The sequence below is a fragment of the Hirundo rustica genome, chromosome 3 (assembly GCF_015227805.2).
Source record: "Hirundo rustica isolate bHirRus1 chromosome 3, bHirRus1.pri.v3, whole genome shotgun sequence".
Classification (NCBI taxonomy): domain Eukaryota; kingdom Metazoa; phylum Chordata; class Aves; order Passeriformes; family Hirundinidae; genus Hirundo; species Hirundo rustica.
The window spans coordinates 57,568,569-57,590,312 of NC_053452.1; the positions used below are offsets into that span (position 1 = coordinate 57,568,569).

General features: G+C 40.1%; 1 protein-coding gene across 2 annotated transcripts in view; it reads right to left on the reverse strand.

Annotated features, from left to right (window-relative positions):
* The window catches only part of MTHFD1L (methylenetetrahydrofolate dehydrogenase (NADP+ dependent) 1 like), a 145,781-nt gene that overhangs the window by 4,260 nt on the left and 119,777 nt on the right, over positions 1–21,744 (reverse strand). For both annotated transcript variants that reach the window (XM_040059706.2, XM_040059707.2), the window contains one exon: positions 2,335–2,443. In XM_040059706.2, the coding sequence (XP_039915640.1) occupies positions 2,354–2,443 (90 nt within the window). In that variant the 3' untranslated portion in view covers positions 2,335–2,353. The remainder of the gene's footprint in view (positions 1–2,334; positions 2,444–21,744) is intronic.

The window sequence follows — 21,744 nt, forward strand, 5'->3', positions numbered from 1 at the left end:
CATTGCAGAGGAGGTTATTAACTGCACACTAAAACAACTGTTCTCAGCTCCGCAGGCATGTTTACAATGAAACATCTGCAGCTCTTTCACAAATTTCTAAATATTTTTCAATTAAAATGTCTTAAAGATCTGAATCAACCCTAATGAGCTGGCAAAACACCATATTATTAATAACACTATATCCTACACTAAAATGCTGAAGAATTCAAATTAAATTGAAAAATATCCCTTGATCTGCTGTCACAGAAACAAACTCACAAAGAGCTCAAAGCATGGTATCACCTACAGTGTGGGTTTACTTCTGTGAATATATGAAAACAAAGGATACTACTAAACTTCTCCACAGAAAGATGGGAGCAAAGACTACATGGGAATATTATTTCTCTCTTCTTCTAAAATTATCAATGTACAAATGTAGCACATGAACCAGATGAGCTAATGAACACTTGACTTCCTTGTGTGGTGCTCCCTGGGCATTACCATACTCACAAGGCATTTATTTAGATTGTTAAAGGTAGGAACACAGGTGAGCATGTGCCTATATTGATGAAAAATAAATATAATCAATCTGGTTTTTTTCTTTAAAAGGCTTAAACTTAACGTATCATTTACCTGTCAGATGTCAACAATATCTCCATAATGAAATTAAAATGATTTATTAACAGTTGGCTATATATGTTATTTCCTATCTATTGTTTTTGTGACTTCATTAGCATTCCTTTTTACATCTGACAAAACACTGACTAAAAGCCAAGTTTAACATTTTCATTTCATGCACAGCTTCCAACAAAAGGCCTCCACAGTTGGAACGGAGTATTTTGTCTCCTTAATTACTGCTGTTCTTCCAAACTCATCAGTCCCTGGTTTGGATGGATTTGTGTAAGACTAGACAGTAAACACCCAATTAAGCAGGCTATGTGAATCTGCATATAGATTTTACATTAGGATTCTCCAGTCATTCCAAATGATTCAGAAGCAATTACACGGTGAGACATGCTGAATCAGTATGGATGCATGAAGCTGTCAGAAATACCATGTGTATCAGTAACCAAAATGGGCTATATGCCAAGGAGTGGTATGTGCAACACTACCCAGCCACAGAATAGTCAGGGATGGTTTGCATACAGGTAATTAATTACCTGTGCATGCAGGTTAACTTTCAAGCTAAGCTTTTTACTTGTCTTCACTGGCACACACAAACTGGTAGAATCTGCTCTCTCCAAATGTTACATGAATATTGTGGCTTTCATGTGAATGTGTGGGGAAGTGAACAATTCACTTGGTCTGGTTGGGCTGTGCAAACCTCCTCCCTCCTCTGAACAATCCATCGAGACACAGAAATAGAAAATGAAAGCCCTGTCACTCCATCCATAGTAAGAAAGGACTGCTAAAGCAGGGCTGAAGCACCTGGACACATCCACTTCAAAGCTGTGGCTGATCTGGGGTCCAATCACAGTCCTATTAGCTCATAGTAACAGTGTTGTCCTGTCTTAAAAAAGAAAAACCCTTTTGCTCTCCAGACCAATCTACTGGGGGGAGAGAGCTAAGTGATGAAAGGAGAGAATCCCATGACAGGCACACATGGTTTGTTTCAGTCAGGGTTACATTCTCTCTTACTCCACTTACTATGTTAAAAGGTTAAAATGGAGTAGCATGAAATATTTTCATAACATCTTGTATTTTTAAGTGAGGAACATGTGCTGCACAAAATTAAAGCAGGACACCAAGAAGATTAAGTACTTAGAGAAAGGGAGGAGGTGGTGGGGGAACTGCAACCTTCGAGGAAAATGGAGAGAATCCAGTATGAAAAACAGGCTATGAGGACAGCTTTGTGTTCCTGAAATGCTTATTACCATTTGAGAGAGATGACAGCAGCTATGAAAACAAAACATGAAAAAACAAAGCAGAGCTCATGAACAAACTGAGAAATCTCTTCTGTGATATCTAGGTAATGACAGACACACAGTGCCACGTGAGTGGAGTATCAAAGAGAGTCTCTTTTGAGGTGAGTAAGATGACATGGTTTTCTCAGACTGGCTTTTTCCATAGCCAAGAGCGGTACAGTTGCAGAGCTGGCTCCTCCTGACGCCAAACTGACAGTGCCAGGAAATCCAAAAGGCACCATGAGCAGACAACAGCAAAGTGCCAGTCACCATTCAGCAGATGAGAAACCCATGTGATAAACTGCACATAATGAAATACACCCCCAAAGTGTCTGAAACCCTTATTGAAACTAGAGCCTAGATAAACTCCTGACATCCTTTCCTACGCACATACCAGGCGCAAACATCCTCCCCACAAGCTGGAACAGGAAAATAAAGGCTGTTGACCGACCTGAATTTGGATGTCACTCTCAAAACAATCCTTTCACTTGCTCTGTGATGGGGTCAAGGTCAATGTCATAGAAGCACGGCCTTGTGGGCAGTCCTGGCATGGTGCTCATCTGTGGAAACAATGACATTCAGTTATACTCCTGCACCTGTAAGCTGATAATCAGTCTACCCTTGCATGTAAACCTCAGAGAAAGGTTGGATTGTTCAACACAGGCTCAACCACAGATGTGATCTTTACCACGTTTTTTGTTCTGTTAAAATGGTCAGACTTAGGAGTTTTTTGATGAATTTTTGAGCTTCTAAAAGACAAGAAAGAGAAAACAAAAGCCACAAAATATAGGAGAGCAAAGCAATCTAAGAACAAATTCTGTAACAAAATGAACACCCTTTGGGACTTGCTTGTTCCTCAAAATATTTATCCAGAACATTTATCCATTTATATCTCCTGAAAAAAAAAAAAAATCACACAGCAAAGGGCGAAGATGTAATTGTCTGAATTTACCTGGTGATATGAATATGTTGAACTCAGACCTCTCCCACAGAAAACCAAAATCCAGAATTATTCACAACACTTACCTAATGTCAGGAGTAAATTGAAATAGTTCTACTAAACATACAGGAATTACAGCTGAATCCTAATTTAGTAGTTAGAATTAACAGGTTGAGATACGAAGCTAAGCCAACCCAATTATCTCAAACTATGCATAATTAAGATCCTGATCTAGCATAAGACACCAGCATCTGCATACTTTTAAACATGTCAATAGTTTCACGGAGTTAAATTACACAGTTAACTACAGCTCTGCTCGGGCTACTTATACTATTATTTGAACTTGGCATTTTTAGCAGCAATTAAAGGCACATGAGTGACATGGAAACCTTGAGGTGCTCCACAACAGCTTAAGCCCCTTTAAATCAGAGGTTCCCCTGTTTCCTAATTTTCTGCCTCAGGACTCCTTGCTTCTCCCTTGCAAAGGAGATGTCTTGAGAGCAGGTTTGGCAGAATGATGCTGTTTTTTGATCTGCTTAATTTTCTCCTGTTTCAGCCCCTTAAGCCAGGAAGGGCTTCCCCATTCCCAGTGCCACCACTGGCACAGTGTAAAGGCTGTGCCTGTGGGGCAGTTTTAAAACAGAACCAGTTAGGATCAATTTGGGTCACTTTGGATTCACACCTTGAATATCTCACTATGTTTCCACTAATTCAAGGAAGTCTAAAAACAGCATTTGGGCTTTAATGACTCCTTAAACCCTTTCAGTATCTTAACCTCATAAGTGAAGAAAGTGGAGAATACCCTGCTAATATAGGCCCTATATTAATACCTAAATTGATGAAAGCCCTTACAATCTCTCAAAACAAACCTGGAATTCAACTTCGCTTGAGTGTTTGTTGGCTGAGAGTCTTTAAGCATTAAAACTTCTCTGCTAGATTTTGAGGAACAAACTTGTCACCAGGGCAAGTCAGCAGAGTTCTTGAAAACTGGCATTTAACCTGACCACAGGAGGTAACCTTCAAACATGGCTGTGTAGAAAATAAAAGTATACTGGTTTGAGTACCAGAAACGCTCCAAACACAAGAATCTACAGAAAGGGTCAGGTTAGGGTATGTCTTCAAGAGTGAGCTGAAACAGCTTCCCGGAAGAGGGAGGTTTCATCCTGGTAGCCCCTGGGATTCCTCCTTGGAGCTGGCTCTGGCACTCAACTTACTGCAACCCACCTTGTCGAACACCCTGAACTGATGTCAGTACATGTCTGTGTGGCCATGGTTGGTTGGCTGATGAACTAAATCTGTTTAGCACATGACCAGATCACCACCAGGCCCCCGGCTGCGCCAGGGGAGCAGCCAGAGTATGCTGTGGCCAGCCATCACCTCCGGCGCTCCAGCACACAGCCAGGTGACCTCCTCCCTCTATACTCCCTAATTCCCCAACAAGCACAGCTCAGCTACACTGTTTTCTCTGGCCAAAGGCAAGCCCTAAGGATATGAGGATAATTGGCCTCAAAACAGGAAAAACTTATGACCACCATCCGAGCTGCTCCAGAGTGCCAGACTTACAGGCCCCCCCGGCTCTGGGGCAGACTGTGTTTCATTATCACAATGTGACCTGCTGCATGTTCAGTGAAGGGGTCAGCATCTCCCTTATGCTTCAGCTTTGCCCCGAACACCCAGGTAACGACTCCATCATGGGAATACAAGCAAAATGTAGGACCTCCCCAGCACAACCCCATTTACTCCAGAGAGTAAATGCTGCTGCTATTTCAGAGGTTAATCCCATACTGAGAAGGGGGAAAGGTGCCTCGGGAGCTCAGTACTGGCACAGCCATCATCTCACTTGAGATCTAGCTCAGAGGAAAAACAATGCAAAAAGCTCTTCTGGTGGCTCAGTACATTTCCTTTGTTTTTAAATATAGTCCTTCCTGATGTTTTGTTATTGTACGTAGTAGGATTAAAAGACCAAACTGTCAGTTTGCATTGACCAAACCCTGCCTCTGATTGCATGACATCATTTATTGGCTGACGTTGCCTTGGCATCTTAGCTAAGTACTAATACACCTTGCTACTATTCTTTATCCATTAGCCACAGTAGTTGGACTACTACATCATTAGGGTTACTTAATTATTTTCTGTCTCAGATTCCTTCCAGTTTGTGAATCAATGTTCGACAAGGAACTGCCTTTTTAAATTACATCTCACTGGGAGGGGAATGAACAAATTGCCAAAGACAACTTTCTGGTTACTTTGTGTATTGCAGTTCAACATCTGAAAGCAAACTCCCAAATTCCAAGTTTCTTTTTCCTTTTTTTTTTTAACTACTGTTAATTTAGGAGAGTTTTCCTTCCCTCCACACCCTCCCCCCCCACTTTTTTTTTAAAAAAAGAAATAATAAATATAAGTCCTACATATGTATTTCGTATTTTGGACCTTTTTTTTTTTTTTTTTTTTTTTTTTTTTTCCCCTGTCTTGGTCTTGGGTTGCAATGCAAGACGTATTCTGTTGAAATCAGTTGAAGAGGTGTTTTTAACTCATAATTCCAGTGGGAGGGTGTGTGTCTTTTTTGTTAATGGGACAGCTGTTAAAACCAGGTGGAGCAGTGTTTCTTTACCTCTTCCACAACCTATCCTCCCTCCAGAGGGATATCTGCTGTTAATGGGCCATTAAGGCTCACCACATGACTGATACAATTACATTATCTCATTGTGAGATGCTCCACCCAGTGGGAGGAGCCAAGTATTCCTACCTGGATAAAAACTGAGATTCAGAACAGCAGGCCAGTCTTCTTTCCACTGGATTCCCAGAGGATGACCAGACCCTTCTCACCACCACTGGACCCTTCTAAGGAATCATCTCCACTCAAACAGAAACACATCTGTCACTCCAAGAGGATTTATCTGGACTGCTCCCAACACCCTGACACCCAACAGGGTGTCAGGTGTTATTCTGACTCTTGTCAGTGTTTCTAGGATTTTGTTGTTGTTGTTTACTTGGGTTTTTTTTGTGGGTTGGTTTTTTTTTTTTTGTACTACTACATTTTTATTTTTAATATTCCTAGTAAAGAACTGTGTTTCCTATTCCCTTATCTTTGCCTGAAAGCCCCCTTAATTGAAAAATTATTATAATTTGGAGAGAGAGGGTTTACATTCTCCATTCCAAGGGAAGCTCCAGCTTTCCTTGGCAGACACCTGTCTTTCCAAACCAAGACATTTTCTTTCATAGGCACAGTTCTATATCAGTATAACTCTACTGTATTAACTAATGAAAAGTTATTATATTTTAAAAAATGCAAATATCAAACCAGTTTACTGCTGGTTGGGGAACTGTTGTGTTCCTCTGAGGAATGGTTTTTCCCCTCGGAATCCCCCTGAAGCCTGTGCTATGTAGTTTAACCCTTCTTCCCTAACATACATACCCCTGACCCTATTGCTCAGGGCCAATATCTTTCCTTGGCTCAAAACTAGATAAATTTCTGTATCTTCCTGGTTTACTCTCTCTTCTCAGCCTCCTGGAACATCACATCGAGAATAAAGCTTGGACTGGAGCTGGGGTGAGAGCCACTCTTTTGAAATCTTTATTCTGTCTCTCTGAAATATATTTCCCTAAACCCCCTGAATAACTAAGCTAGCGAGAGCCGGGGGGGGTGGGGCTAGAGGGAAGTATATTTTTAGGGAACTACAACTATTCTCACTGAAAATTGAAGTCAACAAAAGAGAATTGGATAATTTGAATTTAAACCACTGCTGCATAAAATGAAGGAAAAAAAAAACCAACAAGAAAACAACAACAACAACACCCAAAAAACCCCACCAAACCCTTCAGAAGAAACACTTTGGGACAAATGCTTATGTGAATTACAGTCTGAAAATAAACCATGTACTGTCATTTTTCCCATGGCCCAGACTTTCAAACAGGCAAAGCCATGTATATTTATGATCATTACTCTCTGCTCTCATTATCTGTACACACAGAGGTAATATGCAGAAGAATCTATCCCTTTTCCATTACTTCAAGGTCAATAGGAGGAGAAGGCTGGCTGGCTGAGGAGAGCACTACCAATTATTCCCTCTCCAGCCCTCCATTTCTCTCCTTCAATCCCAAAGGCAGGAAAGAAAAGAGGGCTCAGTCTGCTGCAAGGCTGCAGCAAGGCTTCACCTGACTGGCTTTCCACATGGCTGCAGGCTCAGGATGATCCTCTTCCCCCTCACTATTTTCCCTGATGCTGAATGAAGGCATTAAAACGTGAGCTGGTTTCTACTCCAGCAGACATGATCCAGAGGGATCCCTCTTCCTGACCTCAGTAACCAGAGCCCAGATTTTTGTGCCTGGAGGGGGAAAGCTGCCCTGGCTGTAGCACATTCTGTACCTGCACAGTGCCCAGCAGACTATCTCCACCTCTCCAAGGCTTCCTGAAATAACTAATTACTTATTTGTTAATAATAGCAATTAGTTAACTAATAACTAATTAAAAAATTACTTCAGTTTTAAAACTCGAGAAAAGCAGAATAAACAACAAAAGAGAAAATATGCTTAAAATGTAAATCACTTTGGTAATTAGCAGGTATGCACAGCACAAGAAAAACCCACAGAAATTTATAGTCATACAGCAGCTTGCTTGGCATCTCATAAAATATATATCCTCTATATATTGCCCAGAGAGCAGCACAACTCTCCACTCTAATATAATAACACCTGGGTTATAGATTGGTAGCTATGCAACATTGCACAGCATGGCTGTGGGAAAAGAACAGGGTAAGAAGCGGAGAATGACAGCACGTTATCCACCCCACAAAAAAAAAAAAAAAAAAAAAAAAAAAAAAAAAAAAATCTATCTCTCTATCTATCTATCTATCTATCTCACAAACTGGATTTAGATGGCTGAAATAATCAGTACTTAATTTGAACAAAACTGCTACTATCACACTTTTCCTGGGAGAAGGAAAATATAAAGGCATAAGCTTGGTACCTTAAGGCTTAATGCAATTCATATGAATGCTTCATGCAGGGAAAAAAAGAAGGAAAAAAAAAAAGTTATACAAATAATTTAGGAGTTAATAGGAACCATTTTCTCTGCAAACTGTGCCACTGTCCATACATCCATGAGAGTGAATCAACTGCAGAAAGATGACGAGAAAAATACAATGCTGTTTGTGGCTCTCTGTGTTTAGGAGACAAGAGCAGCAAGCCTTACAGTCAGCTTATCCTAAGGATCATTTACTCTCCTGGAAATGCACAGCTGGTGGAAGATAAAATACTATTTTAGTTAAGAATGCCTGAAGGCTACTGTTATATTAGGCATTTATGATCCTTCAGAAGTTTACTTACATGACTGAACAAAAAAACCCATAATGAGCTTCCTCACAAATGGAGAATGCCAGTTATTTTTCAAGAAAGCCATACGAAAGTGTGGCTCCACACCCTCTCCACAAATGCATCTGAAGTTACTGGAAGAGTAACTAAGATTCATTTAAATTACAGTTATGTGTTGACTTGTAATTTGAGTTGGCCATGAGATCTACGTAACAGTTGTACACAGTCAAGCACCAAGACTCTGCTAGCCAGGTTTGTTGTGGTCCCACGAGGAAATATGCTGCTTAGCTTCCTTTATCATACAAATGCCTATCAGTCGTTGACATCCTGCTTTTGAGCGTGTATTCATCCATATATGTATCTATATTTTTTCATTTATCTATATGAAAAGATCCTAACAGAACTTGAGATTGCCTTAACAGGGTTGGTGCAATGGGACAATTTGCAAAACAGATGGTCCCAAGGAGGACATCCAACTCATGTTTAGCGTCTTTTTCACCTGTGAGACAAGAAGTGTCTGTTTTACAGGCATAACATGGTTTCTGTTGAATAAAGAAAGACAACTGGAGGAATCTGTACTTACATAAAGTATGGCAAACAACTCATTAGCAAATACTGAAAAATCAGCAAATAGCTTATTGGAGAAACCTCCCTGTTCTGTGGCTTATGGAGTTAACATTGTGTCTGACAAGAAATGCAAGTAATTCACATTTTTTAATTGTATCCTTTTGTTAATTAAACAAGCTATGAAAACTCACAACCATTTCAAACTTGAAATACTGCAGAAAACAGATGTTGTTTCTCAAGAGAATCCAGCAAGCACATGACTGCAGATAACTCCTCAATAAAATCTGATGGGATGAATTGCACATCCCACACTCCCTCAGCAAGAAACAATACAAGAGGAAACTCAAGAGATTTATAAATAGTGCAATAAACCTGTATGCATTATGGTCAACGTGCCAGAACTTGTTGGAATCCTGAGGCACAGCACGAAGAAGCTATGCTTCAGGGTTTCGATAACGTTTCCTAGAGTGAGTTAGAGCTTTGGAAGGCAGATCCACCACCAGAAATTTGCTTCAGTGCATCTGTCATTCTCAGGGCATGCAAAGGTGAGCAGAATAACTTCCTAAAGAAATCCTTCCCGATCTTCACTCCTGCCTGCCCTTAGGTACCCTTTGAGTGCCAATTGCTCCCAGTGAAACGTGTGGTGCTGGCAATGCACTGGAAGCTGGCACCAGGTGAACTGCAGTCCATGGAGCAGGAGAGAGAGATTAACACTCACCTCACTGCCCTGCACAGCTGAAGAAGCGCGTGCAGATCTCTTTACTGGACCCCTCATGGTCCCTGCACTCTCCCTTTCAAACCTATACTTGGAAACACTTCATGAGACTATCCACGCAATGAGGGTCGTGGGCAGGACTACAGCACTCCGAAGCATTCGACTGTGCAAACATTTCCAGTAAGCAGTCGATTATTTTGTCTTCAAACTGGACTGTCCTACAGCACACAGATGGAAAAACTGTGTGAAAAGGACACAGAAAAATTAGGCAGCATATACTAAGTATTTCCAGGATCAGCTTGAAGTTTGTTCCACAGAACTGGAAAATTGCTCCAGTCCGCAGAGTTCTATCACTTCAAAGGTAGCTCAGGTTTTGAATGATGGAAAAAGTAAATAACATGAAAATAACAAAAGAGAACAGTTAAGAAAACAGCATTTCCCTTCCCAATAATTACAAGAAGAACATCAGAACAAAATGGCCAAAACAAAAAAATGCACAAAATATAGTCTTCCTCTCATGCACCCACCACGTATTACAGAGGGATTTGAATGATACCATACCAAAGCCTGAAGTGATGCTCAAGTGACCTTTCACCACCTCCTAAAAGCAAGTAAACCTCCAAATCCCATATTAGGAAAAGCAGATGCATAATGGAGGCGAGTTCGTGCTTCCTTCAAAAAACATCAACCTTAACAAAATAATAAATTAAGTTTTAGAAATGGCAATGTTTTTTAAAAAATTACTTTAATAGCTGCACAATGTTTAAGAAAATATTATCTCATTGTTTTTCATTGCCTGAAGATAACAAGGGTTTCTGAAAGCAACTAACCAATGATCTTTAGTTAGTATTTAAATAACGGCTTACTTTTAAGTTTTAATGAAAATTTGCCAAACCTGATGATGGCCACAGGAGTTAGGGAGTACGATGATCATATTTCCTTCTCAGGAAACATTTAACAAAAAAAGGATCATGCTGCAATGTCTAAGAACAATCACTGCAAGAAACTCAAAATGGTTAAAAAAATGCTTGAAAAGATGCTGATGCTACCCCAACATATGCTGTAGTACTGCATTGTAGTATCCTTGCAGTAAACGGCTCTTTTTCACTGGCATGTTGACTGATATCAGGTGCAGAAGTCCATCTGGCATCAATTATGGTATTATAATTGCCTCTAACTTTGATGTTTTACACATTCTTGGCAATTGCTTGATTTTTGTGAAAGGATTTACAACAACAAAATGCATGGACATTGCTCCTCTGCTCTCAGCATCTGGATGAAGTTATAAAAGTACTGAATATTGATTATACAATCGAAATGGGCCTTGCTGCCAGGTGCTCAAGTTAGGCAGAAGCAACTTGTGCCCTGCTACGTCCTCTGAAGGATTACCAGGATACAACAAATTACTTGTTTTGAATGGAAATTATCTGAAGCCAAAAGTGATCTCCTGAGCACCCTAGGGAATAAACAAAACCCACACAATAGTCCACATCTGTCCACTACAGCTTTTGGAGAGATCTTTGGATGCATATCCCAAAAGAAGCAAGGGATTTCTCAGTGAATCAGTCAGTGTAATACCACTGGAACTCAAAGGCTGCTGTTAGTGATGTGCTGAAGCACCAAAGACCCAGAAAGGGCATTTTTCTAGCGATTAAATAAAATATTTAGGAATAGATGTAATCTGTAACAGAATGAGCAATTTCCCCAATTAAGTAAAATATTTATGACTCACATATATGACTGCAGTTCCTCTTGGCAGAGATCTCTCAGCCCATTTTTGTCTTAGAATTTATAAAGCCACACTTGACGAGGAAGAAAATGGTCCCCATTATAACAGCACAATGGAAACAATCTATTAAATAGTAATTGAAAAATACACCTCTCTGAGGCAGCACATTAGATAGTGTTAGTTGAGTACCATATTCTATACAATCCACACCGTGTTTTCCAGAGTATTCTGCCCTACACAGGGTAATTGATACACAAAATACTACAAGAATGAAAGCTTCAAAACTCAACTTAACCAAAGAACCCCTCAGAAAAACAAACATTTATGAAGGAAATGAAGGGGGTGAGAAAAAAAAAAAATGAGGACTACAAACTCCAGGTGACTTGTTCCAAAACACTTCCTTCATCCCAGCCCACACAAATCCATTTCCAGAAGTAATTGTTCCCTTGACTAAAGCCTACATCCTGATTTTCCTTTCCCCCTTGGGCTTTAGGCAGAATCCCTGGCAGAGGACTCTTGCTCACTGTCTCTTGTACAAAATCACCTCCTCAACCAGAAGAAATCCTTCCCTGCAGCTCAGTCCTGATGTCAGATGCTCCCAGGGCTGTTCCCAATCTTGAAAACTGTCCAATATATCAGACAGTGCTGGAAATGGGCCTCTGAAGGAATAAATCCAGAGGATAGAGGCATTTTTCTCAAGTGCTGTTTCAGCAACAGGAATATTTAAAGCATCTGACAATCAGAGGTACATAATTCCCCTGCTTTGTTCAGTGTTCGGGTCTCCTGGTAAAGAGGAGGTGTCCAAATTGGGCCAGCAGCTCAGTTTCTGCTGAAAACAGAACAAGTTTTGTGGTATTTGGAGGAGAGAGATCTTGAGTGACCCATCTCAGCTGCCTTGCATTTGCCTCAGAGACCAAGCACCCTTCATTTCCCCTGAAACCTGTTTATTTTGTACCAAGTGTTTCTTTAGAAGTGCTGTTCTGCAAACTCTGGAAGCAAGTCGCCCTTTGTGCTGCTGATCTTCACCAAAGCATTTTGGTTAAAGTCTTCATAACTTTGAGAAAACCTCAATTACAGCCCAGAAACTGGAGATGATGGCAGCAGTAGATTATGTGAAGCAAATGTGTGTACTCAACACGCAGCAAACTTCACCCTTCTCAGCACATCATACTAGAAGTGCATGAATAGCATTATTTCACAGCAAATTACAACGTGGAAAAATCAAAAAAGATTGCATAACTGTGGTGAAAAAAGCACATTAAACTGCTGCCATACTAGCCCTTGTGGTTACAATTAACTGGATCCACTGATACCTGAGTAAGTAAAGTTTCCTAGGAAACATCATATCAAGCACAGACGATGTGTGTGCAAATATATATATGGGAAGAACTGCCTCTAAAGAACATAAAGGTATTACAGCAAAGGAGTCCTTAAAATTAATTCTTTTTAACTGTTAAATTGCCAAACTGGCTTGGTCTCATTCCTTGATGTAAAGTAAGTGCCAGTGAAGACTTTTGTGGTACCAAAGGGTATCAGATTTTTGGAAACCACCTCAAAACAACAGAAGTGGTAAAAAAGTGGTAGAGGAGGTGACAATACTTTGCTATTCCCATCTAAGTAGACATGATCTAGTTGTCAGGACTGGGAAACAATAAAAGCTAGGATGTACACTTCATGGGTGCAGTTGTGCTTTCTGGTCTGTAGGTATCATGGGAAGTGTCAGAAAGAAGAGCCTGGGGAGCTTGTCTCCAAAGAATGATCAAGCGTGGTGGGCACCGACAGCAGCGGTCACCATCACTGTACTGTCATCATGTACAAACCTTGACTTGTGAGCATCTCTAACCTCGTTACTTCAAGTTTCTATATCTACTTTCTCTAGCCACTTGTTGTTTGGATAAACAATATAAATTATTTCCTCTTGACCAATTAAACTTACTTAACACATACTATTTCATGACAGACTGAAGCAAACAAGAAATAGACAATTACAAAGAAGCACTTTTGGATTGTAATTTTGGATATAGGTGCTTCCTAACCCTACACAGTTTTGCTCTTCAGACAAATTACTGTTTTGATATTCTTGGTCAATGCCATCTTAGCTGCACTAGGGAATTAAAAAGTTTTTCCTTTCTATTTGTTCCTAACCCAGAAGATCAGAATGGATCCAGCTTGGATGGATACAGGTATGCCAAATTGTTGAAGTGTCTGCGTAAATCAGATATTCTGAGTCACAGTTCCATCTCAGAACTCTGGGATTACACACTATTCAATACAGTGTGTCCTCTAGGATCACACCAGAATGTACTGCAGTTGCCTCTGACAAAGAACAAAATAGAAAAAAAAAGGATATTACTTAGATCAGCAATTTTCCTCCTGTATTCTATCGAACCACTATTTTAAGAAGTCTTCACAAGGCTGCTAAGAAAAGCAAGCCTTGAATAGCCTGTGCTGGAGCTCACACTTCTCCTGGAAAATGGAGGAACACAGAAATACTTTGAAAAAGGCTGAAAGCTACTGACTTGTGATGAACTCGAGTGTTCAGAAGAGTCAGCTTCTTTGTAAGCCATCTTAACAGCACTAATAGCTTTAAGGAGAAAGGAAAACATTCTAGCCATGAATGTGGGACTTAACTTTCTTATGGCCGTACTGATTTTCAAAGTTTCTCTAAAAAGATAATAAAACCCTAATTTCTGTTCACTGAGAGAGAACCGCGAGTTAACAAGCGGTTAATACAGATTTAATTGTCAAAGGAAATCAAGTAAAATTTTGTTCACTGATGGAGAACACAGTCTTTATCCTACAAATGTGTACCCTTACATAATACAATAAAGATTTATGTACTTTTTATTTATAAATATAATTCTTCTCAAAGTACTTACACATATGAATGAAATAGTTCAAGTACATCTGGGAAATAAATAAAATAAGATAACCACTTTAAATTGTTAGATATGAAGCAGAGAAGGTTAAATGATTTGCCAAAAGCAGCTAAGGTGCTGCCAGGATAATGGAACTTGAAATTGGTAACTGATTGTTATCTTAGCCTCATATAACTGAAATTCAAAAATAATACTGCATGCAACATACTCTTCTATTACATAATGAATGCTGTATCAGCATTTCTCTACAACTTTCTCCATTTCTCACAATTTGTTCTCTATGAACTTGCAGTAAGTCACTTCCCTAACCCCAGCTCCTGCAATAAAACAAGGGATAACAATAGATTCACAAAATCAACAAAAATGTTGCTAAACCATCTAATTAAAAGCAACTCTATTTGGAGACACATTTTTTTAGTCTGAAGAACAAACCAACCCCCAAACAGATGTTCTGCGGGTAGTATTTTTCCCAAATGAAGTCTCTGAAAGGACCCCAAAAAAAAAAAAAAAAAAAAAAAAAAAAAGGGGAAGGTAATGAATTTCTGCATCACAGCCCAAGTTGGCACAACATTTTCTATTCTGACAAACATCTAGTACATCTAGTACAGCCACAATCTATGGGAACTTCCATTCAAACACTAGAAAAATTGTAAAAGTGCCACCATCATGGAAAGGTTTTTGTGCACATACAGAGTAAATCCTAAAAACACTAAAACCAAAACAATGGTAATAGAAATTAAAAACCAGTTAGAATACAATCCCTCTAATGCCAAAGTGAACAAACTAGCAGGCAAAGCCATAAGCTTTATTTATTCTTATGGCATACCCCCCCAATTCTTCCTAATAAAAACAAGGCCAGTCTGTAATGAACTTTCATTTTTGGCAGAGAAATCATTTACAACTCCACTGCTCAGCCAAGGCATAACAAACACGACCCGTAACACATCCGCTAATGTCCAGCCTTCTTCCTTTCCTCCTGGCAACCCCAAGCACACAGATCCTCCCAAGATGGCACACCAAACTCACCTGAAGTGCTGCAGTGCCCCAGCAGCGTGTTGCTACCCACCTGCCCGGGCACTTTCCTTGAACAGAGGCTGCTGGTGAGCAAGAGCGCTCTCCCTTGAATGCAGCCAGGGATCCTGCTGCAATCTCATCAGCAGCATCCCCTCCAGCAACTGGAATTCATGTAGTCATTCTCATTTGAAAATTACTTGTTGTTTATTCGCAGGAAAAAGCTGCTTTATCTTTGCTTCTACGTTACATTTCTCAGACTGTGAGAATAAATACTGACAGTAAAGATATTTTTAAATTGATTTTATTTCTGTGAAAGTTATCAAGAAATTTAGCTTTTTTCTTTTTTTCCCGAGAAAATTAAAGAGACAAAGAGCTTCACAAACTCAGAGGAAGCTTATTTGTGCTGTCACAAGCCTTCCTTGATCCCATTCTGGACAGATTACCTGCAGAGTGCTTATTTTCCGTGTCTACTCTCTGCATCACATCTTTACTACGGGTGCCAAACCCAATGGCATTGATGTTCTTTCCTACAGTCTGGAGCAGAGCTCTACAGTCAGCACAGCCCATTCAGGGTCTCAGACACAAAGCACATCTGACAGACGCAGTGCCAGCAGCGTGATGTTTCTCTCTGGTGCATACAGAAAAGGTTTTACTCTGCTCCCTGTGCACCGCTGCATGTTCTCTCTCCTTCTTTTTACTGCAACTGTGCCTGACCCTGCAGGATAGTGCAGAGCACTGGCCACAGCTGAAACACAGGAATGAGAAAGAGCTGTCAAAGCTAGAAGAAGGAGGGGAGTATCTATATCTACTCTGTTTTATTTGTTTGGGAACGTCACCTTTCCGTCTGCTTCAGCCTAGTAGCGAAAGCTCCCAGCGCCTCGTTCCCGCACGCCCGCAGCAGCAGGGCGCTGTATAGGCAGCGCAAGCTGGCGCAGTGTGATCAATGACTGCAGAGGTTGCATGCTTTCAAGCAGCCAGAAGGCAGGCAGGGAGCGTGTTCGTCCCATGTCACAGCAAATGCGCGTGTCCCGGGGTTTTGTCTCGCGCGCGGGCTGGTGCCAGATGCTGTACGGAGAAAAGCTGGAACTCTGGAGCTTGACAAAGCAATCTCTGTCCAACTGGGAGCTGATAGCTGAAGATCAACTGAACCCTTGAACACTATGCTTTGCATTTTTTTTCCAAAATTACTTACTGTGTTAATTACAACCCTGTATATTGTTGATGGCTATAACCTTTCAGAAGTCATGTTAAATTCTTGGACTCAATTCTTGGCTTTCCTGTGTTAATGACTTCCACATTTTAATCACATGTGAGAAAGTATTTCCTTCTTTTATAGAAGCATTAATATAAATGCCTGGCAGCATGTCTTCACATACTGAAAATATTTTTAAAGAAAAACTAGTTTCCAGGCAGTATGGAGACAGCTTCAGATAACCTTTAAATTATGCATAACACCACAGGGTACATAGTACAGGTATAAACACAAGTCCATGGAATTCACAAGACTTTGGATTTACAGATACAAATTCTGTATGAACATAACAACTTAAAAATTCTTGGCTTTCTCAGTACTTCAAATATTAGAAACATGGTAACATGTCAAGAGCCTTAGAACCGTTTCTGTGAAGGATGATCCAAGAAGTTTTAATTAAATAGAGAGAAAGAAAGTTATGAAGTTGCTAAAGAATATGAACCTTTTGCCAAATTAATTCAGGGGTTAACAGCAGACCTCTGATAACATCAATCAGCTCTAAACACACATTTTAAGTCAGCAAGCCTACGCAAAATACTACATGTCATACTGTGTGCAAGCTGATATTTAAAATCCACTTCAGTATTTTGTGGGAACGGCCACATATTAATGTGCAGCTCTATGACAGTCTCTGTAACATTCTGCCTTTCAAGATTACTTTGTCTAGATACTCACCCAGCAATTCAAATTTTAGCTGAAAAAGGTAATTTACATGAATTTTAATTTTTGTGGGATCCAGATTATAATGTTAAAGTAACCTGGGTTATGTATGCCTAACGTGATAACCTCCACAACTGAAAAGTTTCTCTTTCTTGTGAATAGGGTTGCATTACTCCTCAATTTTGAGTTTTGAGTTTTAACAAGCCAGCTGAAGTGGCTGCAATGTCACACAAATAAGGATTACTGAGGAAGGTGATGAAAAGCCTGGCAGAGATTGAAGAAAACAGCACAGTCCAGAAAGTCATTTCTGGGAGCAGATGTTTGTTCCAAGTGTATTTACAGATGGATGCTATACAAGGGGAAGCTGGCATTTAACAGGTACTGCACTCACTCATTTCATTGTCATTGGGGCTACTATTAAAATACATATATAAAAAAAAAGAAGATTCAGGGAGAGAGAAGGGAAAACAATGACATACCCAGGGCACAACTCCAAATAACGCAGGAGATGGTCTGTGACGTCCTTATTACTCATTTCCTCTCATAAGATTTTGACCCTTGCCTACCTCATCCTGATGTTTAAGGCTTATGATCTCTTTGCTAGTGAAGACCCCTTAAAAAGGAAATAAAAGGCAGCCCTTCACACTGCTGCTCCTTCAGAGAGGGCTGAGGCAGGCAGGGCTGGGAGCCCGGGCTCCTCCCCAAGGGAGCAGTGATTTACAGCTTCCAGAGCACAGGCACCTACACCCAAATTGCTGCCAAGAGAGGCACCCCAGGGCCTCTGCAGCCTCCCCAGTTCACCAAAGGACTGCACCAGCTTTAGGACTGACTACCAGCAAGGACAGTGGGACTTGGAGCAAGAGCTGAGACAGACACTCCTGCCATCCCTCCCTTAGCTCTCGTTGTCCAAATACCTTGGTCACTTCTCATCCCGGTTTCTGGACAACCACTTTTTTTTTTTTTTTTTTTGAGGTTATAGAGCAAAGTGAAAATACCAGAGGCTTACCTACAAAACACTGAAAATAGCAAACTGTAACCACTTTGGAGCTGATTCAGAAGCAAATCAGATTTCCTGCACTCAGGGCACTGCCATCGCTCAGAGAGACAGGGGCTGATACAGCTCCAGCAATATGATTTTCATTTGTAGACACATGTCTGTCAGAACCCTGAACCTCATACTGTATTACCTTTGTGACTGATATTATGTGGGTCTGGAAATAATCAAATGGTAGTCAGTTGTCTTGAATTTGATAAAATGTAAGAATTTTTCTTATGCAAGTGTCATAAAATATTAACATAACTTTTACTTTATAAAGGGGAAAGACTCCAAAACCAGGCAGTGTTCCATGTACCTGCAGTGATAAGTGGAAGACTGGTTAGCTATAATACAGACCTATAAAAACATAAAACTCCCTTGTAAGTTTCTTTTCCATCTGGGAGAATACTGCAATTCTCCATGAAAAATGCCAGCAGCAAACTGTCGTGCTGAATTTTCCTCTACAGTATGTATTTGATTCTGAATCAATCCCACAGAGAACAGCAGACAACATCAAAACAGAAGTCTATAATTGCCCCATAAAATGAAGATTACTTTCGACCCCCAAAAATGAACTTTTATGAGTATATCCCTGCAAAATGAAACCACTAGACATTACACTGCAGTTATCTGGGATTCATCTCATATACTACTGGGGTTTTTTCAACTTTACTGGAAATCATATTGAAAGGCCTACAAGAAGGCACATTTTTGGATTATCATGGCTTTTGTGTCTTGGAAATAGAATTTAGAATGTACCTTTAATGAAATGGTCCATTTGGCCTGAACAACCCAATGAAATAAAATTTTCTTTAGAAAATGTGATTTTAAATGTTTTCCTGTTGCAAAAGTAAACATAGGTTGAGATAACATTTCAGAGCAGATTCAGTTTACCTAGAAAAAAGCACTTCTATCCTGGAATAAAAATGCTTGCAGTCATTCTGTTTAAATTTGGAAGATACCTCATTCCAGCATGACACATGCATGGGTGTCGTAAAGCAAGTCTCCCAATTGTGCCTGTTCTGTAAAGTGCAAGTAAAGCATTAGGAAGTGTCATTTAAATAATTTGAAATGATTGCTGACATTTCCCTCAGAAAAAGGTGAAAGGATCTGTTCTTACTACAGATTCTGCAGCAGTACATTTATCAGTAAAATAAGGAAGCGTGGTCACTGACGCACGGAGCTTGCTCAGCTACCAGGTTTCTTGTGGCAGATGGATTTTGTACATTCAGATGAGGATAACCTGCTGAAAAAGCCAAGGGATGGGAGCTCTGGAAGACAGGCCATGTTCACTAAAAGTGTTGTTTTTTTTTTTTTAATGGTATTGTCTCAGTGTATCCTACCAGCAAGTTATCCTAAAACAGATTCAAAAGGAATTCAAAGTGGCAATTCAGGAATACCAACAACTCTCCAGCTCAGTGGAAACACAGCTATGGGACTTGGTGATCCTTACGCAACATGGGCATTTTGTGCTACTGAACAACTGGAGCTATTAGGAAACCTTACTTGCTTGTGGTCCCCACTTTGTTATGCCCACCTCTTGGGGATTTGCTGGTTGTAAGGTCACCTTGGCTCTTTCTCCTGAGGGAGCCTTCTCTTTCTTCCAGAGCACAGGCATTAGGATAATTTTTATTTTATTTTTGATTCAGTGTCTGGGAGAGGGAAGAGGAGCCACTGCACTTTGGAGGCACTCATGTGATTTCATGTGTCTGACTTTTTTTTTTTTTTTCCTTTTCTACTGGCTTTGACCGCTTGACTAAGCTTCAGTACTGATGAAGTGAGTATCTTTCCCCCTCTTACACATAATCCTTTACAGATTACATGTCTCGTTCAACAGCACGAGGAATATTTGAAGCAATACATCTATTTGTATAGACGTTCTTCCTATGCTCTTCCTGTGCTGTGTCTGTAATTTTATCTGTCTTTCAAAAATTCAATTAAGGGACTGTTAATAAAAATTAATTAAATTAGTCCTCTGACAGTACAGAGCAGCACCACATGGATGACATATTACCAGTTCATGACGGTGCAATGAGAAAGAAGCACAAAAATACTGGCAAGTCTCTTCTGCATCCCTCAAAATACTGAGGAAGGATGCCCTAAAGCAGCTTGTTAGATAGGATGTCATGTGATACAGAACACGAAACAGCTTCTGCTTTCTAAACGAGGCACCGGGGAAGCTAAAAATAAAGCAAGCAGAAAGTTAAAATGGATGAATCCTGGATGTTTTCTCCTTATTACTAATGAAAATAACTCTCAGCATTTTTTTGAGAAATGAAGGTAAAATATACAGAGGAGGGTTAAGAAAGACTGCGGATGAAAACAACCAAAGGAGGATCCAAATAATTAATAAACAAGCAAGCAAATACATAAATCTGCAACATTTCATCACAGAAATAAATCTCCAACTGTCCAAAGTGTTTTATTTTCCAGCAAAGATGCAAAATTCCTAAAATGCATTACACTGTGTATCGATACAACTTTTGTATTTGACTTTATTTCAGCACACATCCAATATACTCAGACGGGGAAAAGAGATGAAAGGAGGAGGAAGGATGAAAGATACCCTTATAATCAGGAAGGAAGCCACTGTGAAGGACGAATAACTTATTTGCCAATCAAAATCAATGTGAGGATCCACAGAGGAATTTTATCCCCATGAATGCTTATAATTTGTTTCTTACTGTATACAGATTCTTGACAATGTAACCTACTTGTGAATGTTTGTGAAATTTGATTTAAATTACTTAATTTCTCCTAAATATGCAAATCCAGAAGTGGAAACATCCTTAATTGTATACTACAACTAAAGGTGTGTAGTGTGCAGGTAGGTGGGTATGCCCATATCTGTGGATAGGTATTCCCACTATTCTGAATGCCCGTGAACGAAAAGTTTTCTTTTCAAAAGGAAACTAGTTAAAAATAATTTTTTATTTTTACTGCTATTTTTATTCAAAATTTTCTGTGAAGTTTTCCTGTCTTGTTCACATAAGCCTTCAGTTTATGATTTTAATTTATATGAGACTTCTACTTAATTTCTTTCTTTTTGGAAGCAGCCATCCCAAAGCAAAATGACGAGTGGCAGGCTGAACGGACAGGGTGGACTGGGCTGAAGTGCTCCCATCATTCCTGGCTTGCTGCACCTGCGGTTCACAGCGCACTAGTCAGTGTGCGCTGCAGAGCCCATGCATGCCCCACCCCTAGCTTCCAGCACTATTAATTGAATTTGGGGATGCAGCCAAACAGCTTAAAACTTTCCCTTTCATATACAATGCAGTACTTTGTCTTGTTAGGACAGGAACCTAGGGTGAGCCTGCTCAGGAGCTCTGCAGAGAATTAGCACCGGGAACAGCGCGTGGGCTGTTTGCCCCAGCCTGCCTTTCTGAGACTCACAGCAGGGCTACTTCAGCAGCCACATCTCCCTTTATGGCAGGGCCTTCCAGAGCATCCAACTGCAGTAATGTAACCTGCCTGTATGGCAGGGCTGTGTCCAACACAGCCTTGCAGACAAGCTGATGCACCCCTCTGGCACTTGTCCTCTCAAGTGATGAAGACAACTTTATTTTAAATTCCAACAAAAACCAACAAATTTTGACACTTCCATGCCACTCTTCATACGGTCAACACAAAAAAGAGGAAACTAATATATATGTAAATTTGCCAAACCAATTAGAGTTGATCATGCATTTCAGAGAAGCACCTTTAGCATTACCTGCCACCTGAAATTGTCAGCCAGCCATGTTTCTGCTTACCTCGAGA